Source organism: Erythrolamprus reginae, chromosome 8 (assembly GCF_031021105.1).
Source record: "Erythrolamprus reginae isolate rEryReg1 chromosome 8, rEryReg1.hap1, whole genome shotgun sequence".
In the NCBI taxonomy this organism is placed as follows: domain Eukaryota; kingdom Metazoa; phylum Chordata; class Lepidosauria; order Squamata; family Dipsadidae; genus Erythrolamprus; species Erythrolamprus reginae.
In genome coordinates this window covers 20,879,739-20,903,747 of record NC_091957.1, presented here as the reverse complement: position 1 = coordinate 20,903,747, position 24,009 = coordinate 20,879,739, and the positions used below count along the sequence as shown (strand labels likewise).

The window sequence follows — 24,009 nt, the reverse complement described above, 5'->3', positions numbered from 1 at the left end:
GGGAGGCCTTGTTTTGGGGAAAACAAGGTATCTCTCTTTTTTTCTTCCTATCTCCATCCACCTATCCATATATCTTCTTCCTTCCTTGTTTTCCCAAAAGTAAGAACCTTTCTTATATTTTTTTTGAACCCTGAAATAAGTGCTTGGCCTTATTGCCACGCACTCAAAAAACCCAATTGGACTTATCAGGGGATGTCTTATTTTGGGGAAAACCGGCTATCTCTATCTATTGTATCTATCTACTGTTTATCTATCAGATTCCAAGAGAGGCCCCACGGACAGTGTTCCCTCTAATTTTTTGGGGGGGTGGGCAGAAAAGTATAGTGTCTGAGCGGCAGACCCTTCGAGACTGGGCATCACAGAAATATTAAATAAACAAACAAACAAACAAACAACCCACCGTTTTGCCTCAGAGAATTTCAAAATAAAATACTGTACTGTGTGTCTATAACAGTGAGCTCATAATAGGGCAACTCTATCAATATCAAAATGCCACTTAAATAGTTGAGCTAGTTTCAAACTAGATTTTGACTTTCTTTCTCTCTTCCTTACTCCCATTCTTTTTCTTTTCCTTCCTCTTTTTTTTCTATCTGTTTCTCTCTCTTCCTCTCCTCTTCCCTCTCACTCTTTCCCTCTCGGCTTCTGGGCAGGTTTGGAAAACTCTGAGTTGATGATGATTTTTAAGTGAGCGATTGCTCACTGCTCAGCTTAGAGGGAACTATGCCCACGGAGGCTTCTCCCTGCCTTTTCCAGTTGTTTCCTTCCAGGAGATTCCTAGAGGCCTCACGGAGGCTTCTCCCTGCCTTTTCCAGCCCCGTTTCCTCCCAGGAGATTCCTAGAGGCCCCACGGAGGCTTCTCCATGCCTTTTCTGGCCCCGTTTCCTCCCAGAAGATTCCTAGAGAGGCCCCATGGAGGCTTCTCCCCACCTTTTCCGGGTAGTTTCAGATGCTCGGGTCTGTAAGTTGAAAATGGTTCTTGAGAAGAGGCAAAAAAAAATCTTAAAACACCCGATTCTTATCTAGAAAAATTCGTAAGTAGAGGCATTCTTAGGTAGAGGTACTACTGTATATATGTAAAGACTTTGTAGAAGAATGAAATGAGAAAGGAGATGATAAATATGTGGGAATGTCTGCATGGGAATAAAATTTTAAACTTTTTTTTTTAAAAGAGAAAACATACATCTAAAAATTCCACTTTGGCCAGCAGGTCCAATTATGTCATTAAGCTGATTTAAGCTACATGTGGAAGTTAAACCCGTCTGTCACCTCCCCATCAGTGCAGCTCGCAAGCCACACACACACCCCCGCACGAAATCGAGCACAAAGTGTGAACTCAGACAGTGATTTATTCAACAAACTATGGTTTAAAACAAACCCAAGCTTAGCTCCATTTGTGAACCAAGTGCACTGAACAGGCCTCTTTCTCCCACCCCTTTTAAGGTACTAACGAATGTGACGTACGCTTTTTTTATTTTGTCCAAGTAGAAAGAAATGCCTTCGTATGAATATGTACATTTAAGATCTTGGTACAACCGCCGGGTGCAAAACATGGGACACAAGGCCAAGCTTTAAGAAGAAGTAAATAAATCACAAAGTTTCATCAAAAGGCAGGGAGATCGGAGGCCTTCACACAATCCCTGAAGTATTTCTAAAAAAAATGGAAATACATATTTTAAATTGGCCTTTCCAATCGAGAACCCTTCTCTAATTTGTCATAGAACCCTAGAGCCCAAGGATGACGGGAGTCATAACCCCACAATGGTGCCTGGCATATTGAGTTGGCTTTCTTTAAATAAAACCCCCACACACATTTTCAATTGTGGTCCTTTTTTCTCTCTCTCTCTCTCTCTCTACCATCCCTACGATTTATTTTAACAAACGTCTTGTTTCACGGATGGAGCTACTTGGGAGAATCACAACTAAACCACACCTAACTGGCAGGGAAAATTGGTCAAAAAGCAGATTGTTCGCTTGTCTGTCTTAAGTTATGGATGCAATTCGTCCTTTTCTTGGTTGCCTTCTCCCCCACTCCCCCCGCCCCGGTTCAATACTTCCGGTTATCCTTAAAAGTCAAAAAACTTTTTTCCCTCCATTTCATTTTGTACGCGGGTTCCAGAAAAAAGAAAAAAAGGGGGGCGGGGAAAGCTACGCAAAAATTGGTACAAAACCAATAACTCCAACCTTAATGAAAAACAGAATTCTCATCTTTAAAATACTTTTGATATTTTAAAATACCACGAGACCATCCTACCAATTTTGGAAGCGTAACTTGGGGGGGGGGGTATGTTTCTTTCTTTCTCCTGGTTTTGGAAAGATACCTTCAACCTAAAGCAAGAGAAGTAATGTAGACAACAGCCCCAGCAGCCTTCTGGGTGTCAAACCCAGAAGGAATGTATTTTTAAAAATTCCTTCCCACGCTGCCCGTCGGGGCTCCAATTTTTCATTTCATTTCATTTCCCTTCTCTTTATAGCAGCAAAAACCTGGAGATGAATTGCAAAGGCGTTCACACCCAAACTTGGCAACTTTTTTAAAACTTGTGGACTTCAACTCCCAGAATTCTTGAAGTCCACAAGTCTTAAAAAGTCACCCAGGTTTGAAAGACCTTTGATATAACATGATTGCAACCCCAAGTCATCAAACAAGGGGTCCTTCCAAGAGGGGGGGGGGGGAATGCAGAACATCAAACTTTTAAACTTAAAAAAAAAAAAAAAAAGATACGCCCATCAAAGGCCAAGGAGAACTGGTCAGGCCTGGCCATTTATTGTCATGTCTTCTTCTCTCTCTTTTTTTTTAAAGAGCAGCAATTGGGCAAGTTTTTATCGGGCCAGAATTTTTTTTCCCCTTTAAAAAAAGGGGAAAACAACTGTACTTCTGTGATGAAGTTTGGGCGAAGGACATGCCTGCTTTAAAAACGCACCACGTTAATAATTCTTCCGATGACCATTATTGGGGTTTGTCTGGGAGAGGAAAAAGCCGCCTCCGTTAAGAGCCAAAAAAAACTCCTCCAACTTTTTGGGGATAGCTCGATGTCGATTCAGAGTGTACGCACGTCTTCAACTCCACGCTTGACTTTTAAATACCCTTTTTTTAAAAAAAGTTCATTCTCTCGCCAACTTATTACGCGAAATGCTTCCCAGAGAATCTAGCATTCACACGCACAAACTCCTGCGGACCCGAAGACATCAAAGCGGAAGCGATCTAAGGAGGGCATCTTTAAGGAGACGAATACCGCGCTCCTTCTTATTCCTCTACCCACCCTCCTCCGCTACCCCACCCGTATTAAAATAGACAAGAGCTGCCCATCCTCTCCCAATCAACCCTGTCTTCTCTATCGCCCCCCCCAAAACCCCACCCGCGTTCTCGAAAAAGTGCCAAGGCCATTAGAACAAATTCAAGAGTGCGGTGGGGTTGTGTGTATGTGTGGAAATAAAATAAAAATTAAAAGGACCACGGGGATTTCGTAGGCTGGTAACTTTAGATCCTACAGTTTCGAGAAAGGGGTTTTTCTTCTTCTTCTTCTATTCTTGGGCGACGGCAGATTTGTCCTCTTCCTCGTCCCATCCCATCTTTCCCCCCCTGAATCCCAAGCAGGGTTTTCCCTCCCCTCCGACAAAACTAATTCCATGGGGCCAAAAAGCCAGTAATGAAAACGAAACGAAATGAAAACCCTGTACACATCACAGCAGTTAGCCCAACAGTCGGGAGTATGGGACCCTGCAGAGTCCCAAATGTTTTTGCTTTTTGTTTCCTTTTCCCGCCACTACTGTTATTTTGGTCTCGGAATCCGGATTGAGGAAGAAGGGAGAACTCCGGCACGTGTCTTTCTCACTCCTGCGCGATGCTCCTCAAGACGTACTTCACTGTGTAGGCGAAGGCCGCAAAGCCCACTATAACAAACAAGTTCGCCAAAGCTCCACCCAGGAGTCCGTGGTGACGGTTGGCTTGCTGGAGGCCGAGGGGATTGTTAGCCGCGGCCAACGGCGGGTGCCCGTTAAGGATGGGCAGGCCGTTCTGACCGTGGTGAACTTCTCCGTCAGGGATGACATCCGGAAGCGGGAGAGTCGTCGGCCGGCTACGGAGATCGTCTCGGGCCTTCTGTTTCTGCTTGATTTCCTGGAAAGCCGAGAAGAGACGGAGAGAGAAAGAGGTAACGGGGAGAGAATTATCTGGGTCTTTAGTAAATTAAAATTAAATCGTCATGTATTCCTTCAAAAGTGATCAAGAAAATTATTTGTAGAAAAGCAAATCTGTAAATATGCAAAGCAATATGTTAACTAAAATAAGCTAAAAATGTATAAAATTCTGAATGAGAAGGGATGTAAATATCCCAAATGTATGTTTTAGTTATGTCTGTTTCCTTTTCTCTTCTCTCTTTCTTATTTGATTTCATCTTTCTTTTTTCTGTTGTTTTTTTATTTCCTTAGCATTTATATTGAAAGTTTAATGGGATTGTTGCTGCTTAGTGTTTTGTTTGTTTTTTAAAATTCAATTAAAAAAAATAAAAAAATAAAATTATTTCTCAATTATTTTTAGTTTCCAACCATTCATAAAACATTCCCCAGATCTTACAGTAATCACACTCTTCTTTAAAGTAAGCCTGTTCATTTCAGCATCATCTAAAATCTTATGTAAAATTTCTCTTTCATCTGGAATTTTATATTCAGCTTCCAATTTTGCGCATATGCTATTCTAGCTGCTGTTACAATACCTACAATCAAATATACACTGCTCAAAAAAAATAAAGGGAACACTCAAAGAACACATTCTAGATCTGAATTAATGAAATATTCTCATTGAATATTTCATTTGCACAACTACTCCATTTGCACAACGATGTGTGAAATTGACCATCAATCATTGTTGCTTCCTAAGTGGACAGTTTGATTTCGCAGAAGTTTGATTTACTTGAAGTTACATTCTGTTTTGTTCCCTTTATTTTTTTGAGCTGTGTATTTCCTCTTTATTAAAATTTTCTGGTAGAATACCTAATAGGAATATTTCTGGTTTAAATTCAATAATCCTTTTCAGAATCTTCTGTATCCAGTGCTGAATCTCTTTCCAAAATTTCTTGGCTTCCATGCATGTCCAACACATATGATAAAAAGAGCCCGGTAACTGATTACATTTCCAACATTTCATTGATCAGGAAAAGAATCAAATATCAAACAAGCCAGGTTGAAAATTTCTCAGGTTAAGCAAACCAAAGCTCAGGTCAAGGTGGAACTTTATTTATTTGTTTGTTTATTTAGTAAAGTTTATATATGCCGCCAATTCAAATGGACTCTGGGTGGCTCACAGCAATAACAGGAATTAAAAGCAGCGTAAAAAGATTACAATATCAACAGCAGAAATATAAAGCATAGTCATTGTTAGTACAGGGTACATGGTTGTTAGGGATTGCCATTGTAAACTGCATATTGTACACTTGTACCAAACTTGTACTTAAAGAGTTAACTTGTCCTTGAAGAGTTAATATTCAAGGCTGTTTCGTCACTTCCTCATTAAATCTATAAAAGCTCATTATTCTGCTCAGTCACTTCCTTTTACTTTTGCCTGAGAAGGGGGAGTTGTGTTTAAACTTCGTGCTTATTATCTATATTGTATTTTGATTTGTGCTTCTATCTTGTGATTGCTCAGTGCTTATTATTCTGTATTCGCTACGTGCTTATTCTGGATTGTTTATATTTTGTTTATATGTAAATAATACTTATTTAACTAAGTCTGTGTCTTGGCTTTATCACACATCCACGCTCTGTTAAAATTCTCTGTTCGGTGTTGTCGAAGGTTTCAAGCCTAGCTAACCGAGACAGGCCAACAATCGTAACAAAAGCAATAAAAAACACACACAATTGGAAATATTGCATAAGAAGAAAAGACTAGCCTGTCACTTACCTCCACCATGTCAGGAAACAATTCACAAAAGACTTTGTCTTTTACGTTAAATTCTAAACTCTGCGAAGCCAGTTGCCTCTTCTGAGGGAGCAAGAAGAGAAGAGGAGGAGAGGGAAAAATAATCAGTTCTGGGACTATCGTTTGAATGGAAAAGAAATCAGAGTCCCATATTTGCCTCTGGATTCCTTTGTGGCTGATTTTTGAATCAGCAGCGAACGAAGAGCAAGAGAGACTCACCGTAAATTCTGTTGTTTCTATACTGCCCAGAGTGGGCCCTTTTTCAACCATAAAACTAAGAAGGCCTGTCAAGATTGTAGAGACTGACCAAGCTGGGTTCCAGGTGTCCGGGTGGAAATCAGTGATGGAGAGACACAACCTATAGCAAATAATAATAATAATTTTAAAAATGCAGAAACACTGAAGCTCCATTGCAGCAGAGATACAGAAAAATGTTCCCCACGACGAGATTACTTTTGATGCCATGTGTTAGTACTATGTGTATAACTGTCTGGGTTTGGCAATATATAAACAAACTATCAATGTATGTTTAAATGAATTATAACACTATAGCTTTAAGAGTTAGTGTTGCAGTTAGCCACAAGAGGGAGCCAGAAGCAGCTGCCTAGCTTAGCAAAGGAAATTTGGATGAATCAATTTATTTATTTACTTATTGGATTTCCATGCCGCCCCTCTCTGAAGACTCGGGGCGGCTTACAACATGTAAAAAACAATAAATTACAATAAAATGAATCCAATTAAATTAAAATTACATAGCTATCTAAAATCCCTAATTATATTAAAAATCAATCACACCACTCCTACATCAATCATGCAATCATTCGTTGGCCAAGGGGCTAAGATCTAATCAGCCCAAGCCTGATGACATAACTGAGTCTTAAGACTCTTGTGAAAGGCGAGGAGGGTGAGGGCACTACGAATCTGAGGGGGGGTTTCTTACGTCGAGGATTACACCAATATCCAATATCAGTGAAAACGCAGGGCAGAAGCAATCACGTTCAAAGTAAAGATGCTGATTTGCAGTATTTTTTGGAATATAGTGGGTGGAAATATTGGCGTGTCTTATACATCGAGGAAACAGGGCCGGAAAAGGCAGGGAGAAGCCTCTGTGGGGCCCCTCTACGAATCTCCTGGGAGGAAACAGGGCCGGAAAAGGCGGGGAGAAGCCTCCATGGGGCCTCTCTAGGAATCTCCTGGGAGGAAACAGGGCCAGAAAAGGTGGGAAGAAGCCTCCATGGGGCCTCTCTAGCAATCTCCTGGGAGGAAGGAAACAGGGCCAGAAAAGGTGGGAAGAAGCCTCCGTGGGGCCTCTCTAGGAATCTCCTGGGAGGAAAGAGGGCCTCCACCCTCCCTATGGTTTCCCCAATTGCACGCATTATTTGCTTTTACATTGATTCCTGTGTGAAAAATCGCTTCTTCTTACAAACCTTTCTACTTAAGAACTTGGTCACAGAACGAATTAAGTTCGTAAGTAGAGGTACCACTGCACTTCAAAACATGGTACACCTTGAGATCAAATGGTCTCGAGCGAAAATATTTCTCATATTCTTAAAGGGCAAGAGGGGAACGAGGTGTTTTCAAATCATCGGCTCGGAAAAGACCAGGAAATAATTAAGCCAATTATCTTACCTCGTGTTGCATTTAAATCTTCCATTTGGTGTGATCATATAAATACTAGGAGGTTTAAAAGGAAATTCTCTGGGGAAAATTAACTTGCCGTGGTAGTAGCCACCTGAAAAGAGGAATAGCAGAAAAAGAGAGAACCGTTTTTCGATTTCACAAGCAAAGCGTGTCATCCAAAGGAACTTATTGAAGAGGCTTTTGAGAAGAGAACATCTGGATTTCACTTTTTGTTTCCAAACTATTCGACGAAAAGGAGAAAGTCCTCTGAAATATGCAGAGGAGATTAAAAAAAACAAGTCCTGCCTGATGAGTGACTCGGGCCACCTCCTTCATCCTCCTACGATGCTAGAACTTCTAGATACCAGCCCTTCACCCTTTTAATTTTTCTCAACCAAGCATCTGAAATTCAACTGGCATCTACAAACATTCCAAGAATACAAATTTTGTACACTGATCCTCGACCAACTAGCAATAACAATAGCACTTAAGACTTATATACTGCTTTCCATTGGTTAAAGACGTATACAGTGGAACCTCGACATACGAGCAGCTCTACTTACGAGCTACTCGAGATAAGAGCTGGGAGGGGAGCGACATTTTTGTTCGCCTCCCGAGCTCACATTCGGGATACGAGCGCCAAGGAGCTGTCTCCTGAAGCCGAACGCTAACTTCCGCGTTCGGCTTCAGGAGACAGCTCCTTGGCGCTCGTATCCCGCGTGTTTTAAAAGGTTGCAGCCGGCCTGGGGGGCTCGGGGGGAAGCCCCCGAGCCCCCCAGGCCGGCTGCGACGTTTTAAAACACCCGCGCCGCTTTGCAGCTGTCTCCTGAAGCCGAACGCTAACTTCCGCGTTCGGCGGCAGCGGTTTTTTTTTGTTGTTGCACGGATTAATTGACTTTACATTGTTTCCTATGGGAAACAATGTTTCGTCATACGAGCGTTCCAACTTACGAGCCTCCTTCCGGAACCAATTAGTCTCGTAAGTCGGGGTTCTACTGTATACTACTTTATAATGGTAAATATTTATATAGTGATTTCCAGTGCCTAAAGATGTATATACTGCTTCACAGTACTTTCCAGCAGTTAAAGACGCATATATTGCTTCACAGTACTTTCTAGCTAGTAAAGATTTATATACTGCTTTTGAGTGCTTTCCAACGTTAAAGATGTATATACTGTTTTCCAGTGGTTAAAGATGTATATACTGCTTTCCAGTGGTTAAAGACTTATATACCACTTTACAGTGCTTTCCAGCAGTTGACAGAGTCAGCCTTTTGCCCACAACAATCTAACTCTTCATTTTACCCACTTCGGAAAGATAGAAGGCTGAGTCAACCTTGAGCCTGGTGGGATTGGAACTGCCAAATGGCAGGCAGCCGGCAGGCAGCAGAAGTAGGCTGCAGTACTGCACTCTGACCACTACACTTCCGAGGCTCATCTACATAGGATTCTATGATATATATATACACACACGACTATAAAAATATTCAACAAGGAGGGTGGGGTGGGGTGGAGTGAGTGAAACAGCTCTGGAACTCTGTTCTCAAGCAAGATTAAAACACATGTTCCCAACTTCTCCATGAGGGAGGCTCATGTTTAGGGAGAGTTTACTCCATTGCCAAGCTCCGATTTATTATTATTATTATTATTATTATTATTATTATTATTATTATTATTATTATTATGTCAATGCAACACAGCTAACGACATCACTATGCTGGATTTCGTATTTCATCACCAGTCGGGCGCTTCCCAAGCGCCTAGGACTGTGTGATGTAGCAGCGAATTATGTTTGCCGATCCCAGTAAAGCGGCCTTTTGCAATTGACAGATGGAGATTTGGTCAATTCCAATGGTTTTCAAATGTCCGCTGAGATCCTTTGGCACTGCGCCCAGCGTGCCAAGTACCACTGGAACCACTTTCACTGGCTTATGCCAGAGTCGTTATTATTATTATTATTATTATTATTATTATTATTATTATTATTATTAATTAGATTTGTATGCCGCCCTTCTCCAAAGATTTGGGGCGGCTCACAGAATACAAACAAAAAACCCAACCTTACCTTCATATGGCGTCATTTCAGGTCCTCGTACAACATAATGCCTGCCAAAAAAAAATACAATTACACAAGTCATATTTCAAATCGGAAGTGAGGCATGAGGGTGTCCTATTCTTTCAAAAGATCCCCAGGTGGAAATCTGCTCTGTCACGCCCGCTGCCCGCTAACAAGGTTTTGTTATACCACAGCCTTATTTCTAAATTTCTGTATCATTTCCGACTGCCATTTTCTTATGTCTGCTGCGTGGTTTTTTTCTTGCATATTTATCTGCAAATTTCCGTTAGTGGATGTGGGTATTTATTACAGAAGAGGGGGGTTTTTTTAACAAAAAAACCACAGGTAAATAATGCTCCCAATTTCCAATAGTGTGAAAAATACCGTATTTTTCAGAGTACAAGACGCACCTTTCCCCCACCCAAAAAATTATATTGTATTTTATTTTGTTGTGAGACGCCCTGTGTACCAAGATATTGGGCGGCATAGAAGTATGTATGAATAAAGAAATACATACATGAAACAGGCTGAAAATTTTGGTGCATCTTATTTATTTATTACTTCATTAATTGGACTTGTATGCCGACGTATTGGACCTATATGTATGTATTGGACTTGTGTGCTGACTTGTTGGACTTATTGGACATGCTTCAAATGTAGCTTTTTCAAAGCTTTTTTCCCCAGCCCTAACAAGTGCTAATGATCTTCCAGATTCTTCCTGGTTTGCAGGCTTATTTTCATTGCTACTCCCTCCTAAAAAAGGTTTTTTTCAGCCCTAACAAGATGCTAATGATTTTCCCAGCTTGCACGATTTTTTTAACTGCTACTCGCTTCAAAGACGTTTTTTCCAGCATTAAGTCTTTGCAGGCTTGTTTTCATTGATACTCCCCACTAAAAAGGTTTTTTCAGCCCTAACGAGATGCTAATGATATTCCCGGCTTGCACGATTTTTTTCACTGCTACTCACTGAAGACGTTTTTTCCAGCCCTAAATCTTTGCAAGTTTGTTTTCATTGCTACTCCCTCCAAAGGTTTTTTTCCAGCCCTAACCAGGGATTATAATAATGTGCTGAAGCTGAACAGGCCAAGGATGCTAGCCAGATGAATACCTGGTAGGTAGATCCCCCCCCCCCCCGATTTTCCTCCCCCAAGACTAAGGTGTGCCTTACACTCGGGTGCGTCTTACACTCCAAAAATACGGTAATACTCCCAACTTTCCATAGTGTGAAAAAATACTACTTAAGCAGCTGGTGAGACTTTGGGAAAAACGAGCCCGATCGGGAATTTTAGCCTCTAGAGCTGGAGTGTCAAATTCAATTTCAGGGCTGTGGTAGACCTGGGTTTAGATTGACGAACTGGGTGGGTGTGGCCAACTGGGTGGGTGTGGCCAGCTTGACACCACTCCCCAAACTGCTGCCATGTTACCGCTTCGCATTGGGTAGACAGGACAGAAGCAACACTGGCCTGATCTTTCCTCATTGGGGAGACCAGGACAACCCCATGTGCCAGATCTGGCCCACGGGCCTTGAGTTTACACCCCTGCTCTAGGAAACTCTCCCACCACTGGTCCCCCCCCCCCCAATTCTCATCTTAAGGTGGTTCACTCTCTTGACATCTTTCAAGTTCAGCCAGTAGTGGGATGCTGCCAGTACGGAAGGGGATAGCGCACCAGTAGCAGCCGCCAGATTGCACAATTTGCGCGCAACCATTACGGTGCCATCTTTTTTTCTTCAATTTTTCATATTTCTGCTTCGCGCACATGCGCAGAAACAAAGTCCCACAAGGGGAGAAACGTATGAGAGATATTTCAGTGATTTTTTGCTTCTGCGCATGTACAGAAATCCCCCTGCACACCAAAATCTCGCACGCGTGTCCCCTTGCGAGATTTTGGTGTGTTTTTGCTTCCTGCACATGCGCAGAAGCAAAAACACCCCGGGGACATACGGGCACAGCTGTGCACACAGCATACCGGTAGCCCCTGGGTTCAGCACCCTCGCCCGACCCCACCTCCATTCTTACCACTCAAGGATATTGGATGGCAAAGGCTCAGCACAAATATAAGGCACTGGATCTTTTTTGATGCGCAGGTAGTCCTGTTTGAGTCGCTGGGTGGCCGTGGTCGGGGCGCGCTTGTTGCTGGAGTTGCTCATCTGAAGGCAAAGAGAGGAAACTCGTAAGGAACAACCAAGCCAAAGGAATTTTAAGCCCCGCAAGCTGAAAAGAGAAGCTTGTGGAGGAGGGAGAAATAAAAGTTATAATCGTTGTCGAAGTGGAAAAAAAATACCACTGCATTATACACTGCTCAAAAAAATAAAGGGAACACTTAAACAACACAATTCCAAGTAAATCAAACATCTGTGAAATCAAACTGTCCACTTAGGAAGCAACACTGATGGACAATCAGTTTCACATGCTGGTGTGCACATCCAACTTTATACAGAACAAAGTATTCAATGAGAATATTTCATTCAGATCTAGGATGCATTATTTGAGTGCTCCCTTTATTTTTTTGAGCAGTATATTACATATTCTTACTGCAGCTAGAATTAGCCTTGAACAATATTGGAAACCAAAAGAAGCACCAACTGAAAGTATGAGAATTAAGAATATTTTTGATTGTGCTGGAGGGGGAAATAATAATATTACAGTAACTACGTAATTATACACTTTAATCAATCATAAATTCTTGGTGTATATAACACTTTTTCCAAGGTATTTTTTTTTTAAATTGTGTGCTTGTACAAAAATAAAAAATATATAAATCTAATTTTGTCATCAGGAGTACCAATTAATTTCCAAAAGGCCCCCCCCCCCCCCGGCACGTTAATCACTAGCAGCTTAATTTACCATAGTAGTTATTTATTTCTGTGGGAGGCTCGGCCCTCTGGAATCAGCACCCCCTGGAGATTTGTACTGCCCCCCACCCTCCCTGCCTTTTGTAAAAATCTGAAAACTTATTTATGCCGCCAGGCTTGGGGTCACTAGATTTTTTTGCCTCTTCTCAAGAACCATTTTCCACTTACAAACCCGAGTCTTCAAAACTGTAACCAGAAAATGCAGGGAGAAGCCTCCGTGGAGCCTCTCTAGGAATCTCCTGGGAGGAAATGAGGTCAGAAAAGGCAGGGCTTCCGTGGGGCTTCTCTAGGAATCTCCTGAGAGGAAACAGGGCCTCCACCCTCCCTGTGGTTTCCCCAATCGCACGCATTATTTGCTTTTATATTGATTCCTATGGGAAAAATTGCTTCTTCTTACAAACTTTTCTACTTAAGAACCTGGTCACGGAACGAATTAAGTTCGTAAGTAGAGGTACCACTGTAAATTAAGGCGTCACTTAAACACATTACACCCCAATCACACTGATAAGCCGCTCAAGGTTCTTTAGCGAAAACGTACTGAATATTGCAAACAATCATCCCGGTGGAGAGTTGAGGGGGGCGCAAAATGTATACTTCTTCCTAGGAGGCAGCGTAACAAAAAAATAATTGAGAGACACTGACCTAGGCTAGGGGACCATCTCTACTTGGGATGGTGCTTTGATTTGATCATGTGATGGACATGTGGGTGCTGCTGAGGCAGGGACTTGGGCTCTCTTTTGGGTGGGGCAAACCCAGAAGCTTTCAGATTCGGATTTTCCAAGATGCTGCCAATGTGACATCGCTAATAAAGCGGAGCTTTGAGGAACGCCCAGTCTCGGAGTCTTCTTTCGTTGGGGGTGTTACTTGGAACTCTGTTACGAAGGAGGTTAAGTTGTATTGTAACAGAGTTATGTCTTTCACTATAGGGAGAAGCCCTATGAACTTTGGTCCTAGCTACTATCACTATTGCAACTAATACAATTACTAGTACAGTGATCCCTCGATTAGCACGGTCTCGATTAGCGCGAAATGCTGCAATGCAGTTTTTCAAAAAATATTAATTAAAAAATAATTAATAATAAAATAATCAAAATAATAATCAGTCTTCTATGTTTCTATGTTTCTATAAGTCCGCGCTAGTTCTCTCTCTCTTTCTCTCCCTGTTGCCGGCGTGGTATATGAGAGAGAAAGAGAGAGGCAGAGGTCGGGCGCATTACCGGGAGGTGGAGGCGGCGTGGGGACGCTGGGTGCCGGGAACACCGAGGAGGGGGTGGACGTGGCCTCTCAGCTGCAGAGCCGAACAAGGGCGGAGTCCGGCGCTGGGGCCATGCGGGGCCGCTCATCCAGGGGGGCGTGGACTGGCAAGTCGCCCTCCTTTCTCTTTCTTTCTCTCTCTTATACCACACCGGTAACAGGGAGAGAAAGAGAGAGAGCAGAGGGCACCTTGCCGGTCCACGCCCCCCTAGATGAGCGGCTCCGCATGGCCCCAGCGCCGCCCAGGCAAAGGGGAAACCCCAAGATCGCTTGCCGCTTGCCGTATTGCAGCGAAGGAGGCGAAGCAAGGCTCCAAGCTGCAATACGGCAAGCGGCAAGCGGCAAGCGATCTTGGGGTTTCCCCTTTGCCTGGGCGGCGGGAAGACCAAGGGAAGGTTCCTTCAGCCGCCCAACACCTGATCCGCTCCGCAACGCGGCAGCAGCGAGGAGCCGAAGATGGGGTTTCCCCCTTTGCCTTTACCCCATCTTCGGCTCCTCGCTGCTTCCGCGCTGCGGAGCAGATCAGCTGTTGGGCGGCTGAAGGAACCTTCCCTTGGTCTTCCCCGCCGCCCACACGCAAACTCCACCATCTGCGCATGTGCGGCCATGAAAAAAAATGGCGCGCATGCGTAGATGGTGTTTTTTACTTCCGCACCACTATAACGCGGAAATCGATTAGCGCGGGAGGTCTTGGAACGTAACCCCCGCGCTAATCGAGAGATCACTGTAATTACATTACTTCTCATCGTTCCTATCCCCCATCTCCTCCCACTTATGACTTCATGGCTGTGACTTGTTCCTTATATCCTTACGATTTATATTAATGTTGATTGTTTCCTGATTATGATTAAGTGTTGTACCTTATGATACTTGACAAATGGATCTTTTCTTTTTTCTACACTGAGGGCATCTGCACCAATGAAAAATTCCTTGTGTATTCAATCACACTTGACCAATAAAGAATTCCATTCTATTCTATACTCTATTCTATTCTTCGTTCCAATATTCTATTCGCTAGTCTATTCTCTTCTACTCCCTCTTCTCTATTCTATTCTACATTCCAATATTGTATTCTATTCTGTTCTATTCTCTATTCTATTTAATTCTATTCTCTATTCTATTCTATTTCTACTCAATTATATTCTCTATTCTACTCTCTATTCTATTCTATTCCATTCCATTCTATTCTACTCAAAAAAAATAAAGGGAACACTTCAACCACACAATATAACTCCAAGAAAATCAAACTTCTGTGAAATCAAACTGTCCACTTAGGTAGGAAGCAACACTGATTGACAATCAATTTTACCTGCTGTTGTGCACATTCAACTTTGTACAGAACAAATATTCAAGAATATTTCATTCATTCAGATCTAGGATGTGTTCTTTGAGTGTTCCCTTTATTTTTTGAGCAGTATATATTCTATTCTATTCATTCCAATATTCTATCCTATTCAATTCTACAAGTTCACCAGTCTTCAAATTGCCTTATCTTAAGAACTGTTTTTAAATTGTTGGAATAATTGTTGTAAGCAGGGAAACCTTTAAAAAAAAAAACCCATGTGAGAGTTGACAGTGTTAACCTAACCAGGGCAACAGCCATGAGAATCATTTCCTTCTAACCAGGGTAACAGTCATAAAAATAGCTTCCTCCCTTCATCCAGGAGCAACCTAAAAGCAACACGGGAGCATCCCACCATCCTCATTTGGATTTAAATAGACAAATATTGATATATTTATTTATGCTAGTTAGGTATTGATAAAATTGAACGGGTCCAAAGATGGGCTACAAAAATGGTAGAAGGTCTTAAGCATAAAACCTATCAGTAAAGACTTCATGAACTCAATCTGCATAGTCTGGAGGACAGAAGGAAAAGGGGCGACATGATCGAAACATTTAAATATGTGAAAGGGTTAAATAAGGTTCAGGAGGGAAGTGTTTTTAATAGGAAAGTAAACACAAGAACAAGGGGGCACAATGTGAGGTTAGTTGGGGGAAAGATCAGAAGCAATGTGGGAAAATATTATTTTACTGAAAGAATAGTAGATGCTTGGAACAAACTTCCAGCAGACGTGGTTGGTAAATCCACAGAAACTGAATTTAAACATGCCTGGGATAAACATAGATCCATCCTAAGATAAAACACAGGAAACAGTATAAGGGCAGACTAGATGGACCAGGAGGTCTTTTTCTGCCGCCAATCTTCTGTGTTTCTATGTTTAAAAAAAAAATCCCCCCAAAATTAAACCCCTTCCTGTTTAAACTCACTGAGCTCTTCTCTTCATCCCTGTTACAGGATTCCCCTCTTTCCCATCGCTTCTTCTATGTTTGCAAACAGGATCCAAATCCCCATTCCAACATGCCCAAAGTTTGACTCCCATTTTTGGCCTTGATCAATTTCCCCTTCCCTAAGCAGCACCCAAATACGAGAGCCTTGCTTGCCTAGCTTCATCTAGGGACCTTCCAGAATTGCCACGCCAGATAAAACATTGTGTTGTTGACTTAAGGATGATGGAAGGGTCAAAATCCAGTTCATCTCACCGGTTCTTTGCTCGGGTATAGCTGAATCATAAATACAAACAGCTGAATCTGGAAGAGGTCACCAGGGAGCCGGGCTAGACTCTAGGAAGCATAGGCGCAAATCAAACAATCCCAAAAGGACTGTTGTGGCAGAAAAAAAGAAAACACCCTTATTGTGCTTAGATACAAACATACCATAAATTAAAAAAGAAAAGTAAATATGCATTACTTCTATTCCCTGGCACAAAAAGAATAGAATGGAATAGAATGGAATGGGAATAGGAAAAGGATAGGGATAGAATAGAATATATATTGCTCAAAAAAATAAAGGGAACACTCAAAGAACACATCCTTGATCTGAATGAATGAAATATTCTCATTGAATACTTTGTTCTATACAAAGTTGAATGTGCTGACAACATGTGAAATTGATTGTCAATCAGCATTGCTTCCTTAGTGGAGAGTTTGATTTCACAGAAGTTTTGTTAGTATTGTGTTGTTTAAGTGTTCCCTTTATTGTTTTGAGCAGTGTAGAATAGAATATAGAATAGAATATAGAATAGAATAGAATACAAATAGGAATAGGATAGAATTATTTATTGGCCAAGTGTGATTGGACACACAAGGAATTTTTCTTTGGTGCATACACTCCCAGTGTACATAAAAGAAAAGATACATTTATCAAGAATCATGTGCTACAACACTTAATGATTGTCATAGGGTACAAATAAGCAATCAGGAAACAATCAATATTAACATGCCATCTATCTATCCATCCATCCATCCATCCATCTACATATACTGTCAAAAAAATAAAGGGAACACTTAAACAACACAATATAATTCCAAGTGAATCAAACTTCTGTGAAATCAAACTCTCCACTTAGGAAGCAACACTGATTGACAACCAATTTCACATGTTGTCAGCACATTCAACTTTGTACAGAACAAAGTATTCAATGAGAAGATTTCATTCATTCAGATCCAGTGTGGGTTCTTGAGCGTTCCCTTTATTTTTTTTTTCAGCAGTGTATAAATATTAATATTAAAAGCCTACCAGTTTAATTTCCAAGGACAAGATTTTTGGAATATTAATGACGGGGAAGCTTTCATTGAAAGGAAAACGTGTTATATAGAGGCTCGGGTTAATTCCACAAGATCGTTTTCCTCGCAAGAAATGAAGAATTCCTTAGAAGATTGTATTTTCAGAGAAAATAATTCGGGATTACTCCCATCTTGTTGGCAGGCCGGTAGTTAATTTGAGGCACCCAGCAGAAAAATTATCTTACTCCCCGCTTCTCATTTCTGTAGTTCTGGTCTGCTCTAAACAAGGATGTCATTGACAGTCTTCTAAAAGAACGCCAGAGCCGGAAGGGACCTTGAAGGTCTTCTAGTCCAACCCCCTGCTCAAACCCTAATTCCATTTCAGAGAAATTGCTGTCCAATCTCTTCTTTCAAAACTCCAGTGTTGGAGCACCATGGTCGAGAAATCTCTGCTTAATTCTAAGTTTTGATAGCTTCCCCAGAGACAGGATTGGTCTCTTCCAGTGAGCAAAAGCTCAAAGATGCTAAGGACAAACAAGATAGATAGCACCATGACCTATGGGGCAGCCATGGCTGGAATGGTGACCCAGATAAAGGAGGAAAAGCATTTCCTTTATTTATGAAAGGTTAAAGAAGGTTACACCAGACAAAATTTACGTGCGGCTATTAACTGGGACAATCCAGACATTTCAGAATCTGCCTTAAGATTCTGTTGAAGCTTTATACCAAGTCAATGTTGCCTGAAAATCAGATATACTACTGCATCCTAAACAAACTAGTCTGAGAAGAGTGGCATAGAAATCTAATTCATAATAAAATAAATAAATAAAATAAAATAAGATTCTTTCCCAGTGGCTGAAGACTCTGGGGATCAGGATATTGAGAAATAAGCTTTCTTTTATTTAGCCAACAATCCAGAAGGTAGGCTTAAGATACAGAAGGATCTTGACAGACTTCAACATTGGATGCTACCTAACAAAATGAAATCCAAAGGTGAGGCAGGAAAGACAGGTACAGTATATGTGGTACCTTGCTTGATGGTAGTAACTGTAAGAAGGATCTTACAGTTGGACAACCATTTAAACATAAGCCAGCCATGTGCAGCAGCTGCCTAAAAAAAGCCAACACAGTTCTAAGCTGCATTAACAGAGGGATAAAATCAAGATCATGAGAAGTGTTGATATCACTTTATAAGGTCTTGGTAAGGCCACAATTGGAATACTGCATCCAGTTTTGGTCGCCACAATATAAAAAGGATGGTGAGACTCTAGAAAGAGTGCAGATAAGCGTAACAAAGAGGATTAGGGGACTGGAGGCTAAAACATATGAAGAATAGTTGCAGGAACTGGGTATGTCTACTTTAATGCAAAGAAGGACCACGGGAGACAAGATAGCAGTCTTCCAATATCTCAGGGGCTGCCACAAAGAAGAGAATGTCAAACTATTCTCCAAAGCACCTGAGGGTAGAATAAGAAGCAATGGGTGGAAACTAAACAAGGTAAGAAGCAACTTAGAACCAAGGATAAATTTCCTGAGAGTGAGAACAATTAATCCATGGAACAGCTTGCCTCCTGAAGTTGTGAATGCTCCAGCACTGGAAGTTTTTAAGATGATGTTGGATAACCATCTGTCTGAAGTGGTGTAGGGTTTCCTGCCTAAGCAGGACGTTGGACTAGAAGACCTCCAAGGCCCCTTCCAACTCTTGTTATCCTATTCTATTTAACAATTTTATGAAGAAAAAATATTATATTACACATTATGTTATATCTCATCCCAAACAACCTGCAGGTTTTGAGTTTGATGCATTTGGGGAGTTCTCTTATTTTATTTATATATTTGTGACATTTATATTTTCTTTCTGGGTGGGGAAGTATTCCCATGATCAGAAATGAGACGCAGGGCAGCTGTGGCTAGAGCCCCGTCCCGCTGGTCTAGAAACATAGAAACATAGAAGATTGACAGCAGAAAAAGACCTCATGGTCCATCTAGTCTGTCCTTATACTGTACTATTTCCTGTATTTGATCTTAGGATAAATAGGTAAATGTTTATCCCAGGCATGTTTCAATTCAATTACTGTGGATTTACCAACCACGTTTGCTGGAAGGTTGTTCTATCGTTGGTTGTCAATTTGTGCCTAATCCTAAACCCTGTTTTCATGATCACTCACGCCCTGGTCACTTGTCATTTGAACAACCACAATGTGTGCTGCGTGGGAAGGACCTTGAAATCCAGGCTCCAGAAGCGGTTCCAGAATGTGGCAATGCGACTAATTACAGGTGCCACGTTGATGAGCTCGCATAACACCCATCAGTTCCACAGGGCTACCTAACGATTTCCAAGTTTAATTCAAGATTTGAGATGAATAAGCCAATACAAGCCTCTTCATGGCACAAGGCCAGGTTACCGCCCTTCTCCATCTCTCTCTCTCTCTCTCAGCTCATCCTGGGTTGAAACCATGTCACCTGTCAGGGACCAAAAAGTATCATACTTCCCTGCTCACCTGGACAAAGCGAACCTCTCTCCAGAACGAAAGGCTTTTGTGAATGGACTATACAATAGGCGGCCCCAGCCTTTTGGTTTTTCCCTGTTATGTTGTTCTCACATCCTGGACATAAACTGGCCCTTTGGAACCAACTCCCCCCAGAGATTAGAATTGCCCCCCCACCCTCCTTGCCTTTTGTAAGCTTCTTAAAACCCACCTATGGCGTCAGGCATGGGGGAACTGAGATATTCTTTCCCTTTAAGCATTACAATTTACGCATGGTATGTTTGTATGTATGTTTGGTTTTATAATAAGGGTTTTTTTAGTTGTTTAGTACTGGATTGTTACATGCTATTTTTTATGACTGTTGTTAGCCGCCCCGAGTCTGCGGAGAGGGGCGGCATACAAATCCAATAAATAATAATAATAATAAAAACTGTTTCAACTCCTACCCTCAAAACAACGCTAGGGCACTGCACACCAGAACAACTAGACAAAAGGACAGGGTTTTCCCCCCCAAAACGCCATCACTCTGCTAAACAAATAATTCCTTCAACACTGTCATTACTATTCACTAAGGCTACACTACCATTAATCTTCTCATCGTTCCCATCAGCCATCTCTTATGACTGTATGACGGTAACTTGGTTGCTTGTGTCCTTACAATTTATATTAATGATATCTCCTGACTGCCTATTTGTACCCTATGACAATATTTAAGTGTTGTGCCTCGTGATTCTTGACAAACGTATCTTTTCTTTTATGTATTCATATGCACTAAAGATAAATTCCTTGTGTGTCCAATCACACTTGGCCAATAATGAATTCTATTCTAGTCTAGTCTATTGTTTTTCTGTTCTATTCTATTCACTAAGGCTGCATTATTACTACTACTAGTCTTCTCATTGTTCCTATCCCCCATCTCCTCCCACTTATGACTGTAACTTGTTGCTTACATCCTTACGATTTATAATATGGATTGTTTCTTGATTGCTAATTTGCACCCTGAGACAATAATTAAGGGTTGTACCTCATGATTCTTGACAAATGCATCTTTTCTTTTATGTACACTGAGAGCATCTGCAACAAAGACAAATTCCTTGTGTGTCAAATCACACTGGGCCAATAAAGAATCGAACTGAACTTAATTGAATTATATTCTATTCCTCTGCTATCCTGTTTTTGCTGTACCAGATTTTTGCTACGTTTTGTTTTCAATTCTTTGGCTGTTTCTTTTTTAAAAAATGTTTCCACGCAACCTTAAGCTGCCAAATGTTTTCTTGTGCAAGTCTGGGAAGTCGAATAAACCAATCAGGGAAGTTCAGTGAATAAACCATAATAGCTGAACTAAGCCTAACTACTAAACCAAAACCTCCAGCTGAGCACCATAAAGTCAAAACCATCCAATTTCTTTTCTGTCTGCTTTTGCCTTAAGTGCCCCCATCACCATCCCTGCCACCTCAGTTCTAGCAAATGGCTTTATAATAGCCAGAGACAGGAGCATTAATTATCCTAGAACACAACTCCTAGAATTAATTATAAATTAATTACCCTAGAACACAACACAACTCCCAGAAGCCCCCAGCTGGTAGCCAGGAATGATGGGTAGAGGAGTTTATCATCACCCTACTATCTGATGATAAACTCCCCTTCCCATAAACTATTATTCCACAGACAAGTAGACACCGGAACAGTCCTCCCCACCCAATACTATCATGCTGCTAAATAAATAATTCCCTCAACACTGTCAAATTATTTCCTAAGTCTGCACTACCATTAATCTTCTCATCGTTCCATCACCCATCTCCTCCCACAAGGGACTATGACTGTGACTTTGTTGCTTGTATCCTTACAATTTATATTGACTGGTTCATAATATGATTTTATTGCTTATTTGTACCCGAACTATCATTAAGTGTAGTACCGCATGATTCTTGACAAACTTTTCTTTTATGTACACTGAGAGCATATGCACCCGAGACAAATTCCCTTTATTGGCCACACTTGGCCAATAAAGAATTCTATTCTATTCAATATCTATTCTATTCTATATACACTGCTCAAAAAAATACAGGGAACACTTAAACAACAGAATATAACTCCAACTAAATCAAACTTCTGTGAAATCAAACTGCCCATTTAGGAAGCAACACTGACTGACAATCAATTTCATTTTGTTGTTGTGCACATTCAACTTTGTACAGAATAAAGTGTTCAATGGGTATATTTCATTCATTCAGATCTAGGATGTGTTCTTTGAGTGTTCCCTTTATTTATTTATTTTTGAGCAGTGTATATTCAATTCAATATCTATTCTATTCAATATCTAATCCATCCTATATCCATCCTATCCTATCTGCATCTCTATCTATCCTATATATCTTATCTATATCTCTATCCTCTCTCTCTCTCTCTCTCTCTGTATATGTATGTATGAATGTATGTCACTTTTTTTGCTCAATTTGAAAACTAAAGGAGACTAGAATAGATCTATTCTGGCCTTATTTTGGGCTCAATAGCTAGCCCTACCCACTGGGACTTGAACCTGCAACCTTTGCCTTGTAAGGCAGAGAATTATCCTCTAGGCTACAGTATCCAATCCCTTCAGCTCTGCACCAGGGAAGGGTTACATATTTTTGTGTCGAATCACCCTGGTGTATTGAAGGAACATCACAGCTCCTTATTTGCCTCTCAGCCCAACCCAGGGCCATTTCCAAGGCAGTTAATTTTATTGATAGCCGACAATTCTATCTGTATGTGTCACATGTTTTTTTGCTGAATTTGAAAATTAAGGGAGACTAGGATAGATCTATTTCGGCCTTATTTTGGCCTCATCAGCTAGCCATACCCATATATATATGGGTGTGTGTGTATATATATATATATATATATATATATATATATATATATATATATATATATCTCCCCCTCTTCATCTATTTATCTCTATCCTTTCTCTCTCTTTCTCTTTCTCTCTCCCTATCCGATATCTCTATCCTACCCTATCTACATCTCTATCTATTCTATATCTCTATCCTATCCGATATCTCTATCTATTCTATACCTCTATCCTATCCTATATCTCTATCCTATATATCTTATTCTATATCACTATTCTATCCTATCCTATATCCCTTATCTCTATCCTATCTCTCTCTATATATACTGCTCAAAAAAATAAAGGGAACACTCAAAGAACACATCCTAGATCTGAATGAAATATTATCATTGAATACTTTGTTCTGTACAAAATTGAATGTGCACAACAGCAGGTGAAATTGATTGTCCATCAGTGTTGCTGCCTAAGTGGACAGTTTGATTTCACAGAAGTTTGATTTACTTGGAGTTATATTCTGTTATTTAAGTGTTCCCTTTATTTTTTTGAGCAGTGTATATCCTCTCTCTCTCTTTTTATCTAGCTGTCTGTAGATCTATCTATCTCTATCCTCACTCTCTCCCTATCCTATCCTACCTATCTCACGCATAGATGTATCCGGGGTGGGGTGGGGTTTAGTTAGCATCCCGAAAGCCAAAGCTGCGGTTCCCAAAGCAATCAAACCCGACTAGGTGGGAGAAGGGGGGAGGGGGGCTTCCTTTGGCCAGCTACCCAAGGAGCCGTTTGGAATACACGTGTTCGGCTTCCAAGCCTTAGCAGCCTCCGCCCGGCTGCATTCACACGACCTGCTGCTTCCCGGATTCAGCCCCACCCCTTCCTAACCGATCTCCGGCCCGCCCAGCCCTTTTATCCGCCGGAGGGTCCAGATGTTCCCCTGGCTAGGGCGCCCAGGCTGTGCCCGATGGGAGCCCAGCACCATGGGAGCCATTCAATAAACAAAAGGGGCTTCCGGCTCTGAGTCCTTACCGCTCTCCGCTAGGCTCCGGTCCTCCGGCTCGGGGCGGGGGAAGGGGAAGGAGGGCAGCTGAGCGCCGGAGTCCGCTTGTCAACCGGGCGGCGCCTGATCTCCTTCAGACGCGGCTGCCCAGCTCCGGCCCACCGCGACCCTCCAAGATGGCCGCCCAGGGCAGGCCCAACTAAAGGCCGGCTTCCCTCCTTGCTCGCCACTTCCTCTTCCGGCTAGAGGAGAAACTTCCGGGGAGGCCCGACATCGACGGAGAGGGATGGGAAGAAAGGTTTTTTTAAAGGGCGGGGTTGCCACAGAGCTCCGCGGAGGGCGGGCTAGAGCGACGCCCAGGACCGTTGTCGTAGTCGGGAGGAAGGAGCGGCCTCGGCCTTTTGTTGTTGTTCCCCCCCCCTCAGGGGCGGAG

At 41.7% G+C, this 24,009-nt stretch overlaps 1 protein-coding gene across 1 annotated transcript; it reads right to left on the bottom strand.

Annotated features, from left to right (window-relative positions):
- Positions 1-1,328: 1,328 nt before the first annotated feature.
- UBE2J2 (ubiquitin conjugating enzyme E2 J2) lies at positions 1,329-23,994 on the bottom strand. The gene is made up of 7 exons (XM_070759146.1): positions 23,606-23,994; positions 11,606-11,736; positions 9,597-9,637; positions 7,541-7,643; positions 6,131-6,269; positions 5,894-5,974; positions 1,329-4,114 (listed from the first exon to the last, which is right to left on the bottom strand). Exons 2-7 carry the CDS (start codon positions 11,734-11,736, stop codon positions 3,827-3,829), a joined length of 783 nt encoding a protein of 260 aa, XP_070615247.1. The 5' UTR covers positions 23,606-23,994; the 3' UTR covers positions 1,329-3,826.
- Between the last annotated feature and the right edge of the window lie 15 nt (positions 23,995-24,009).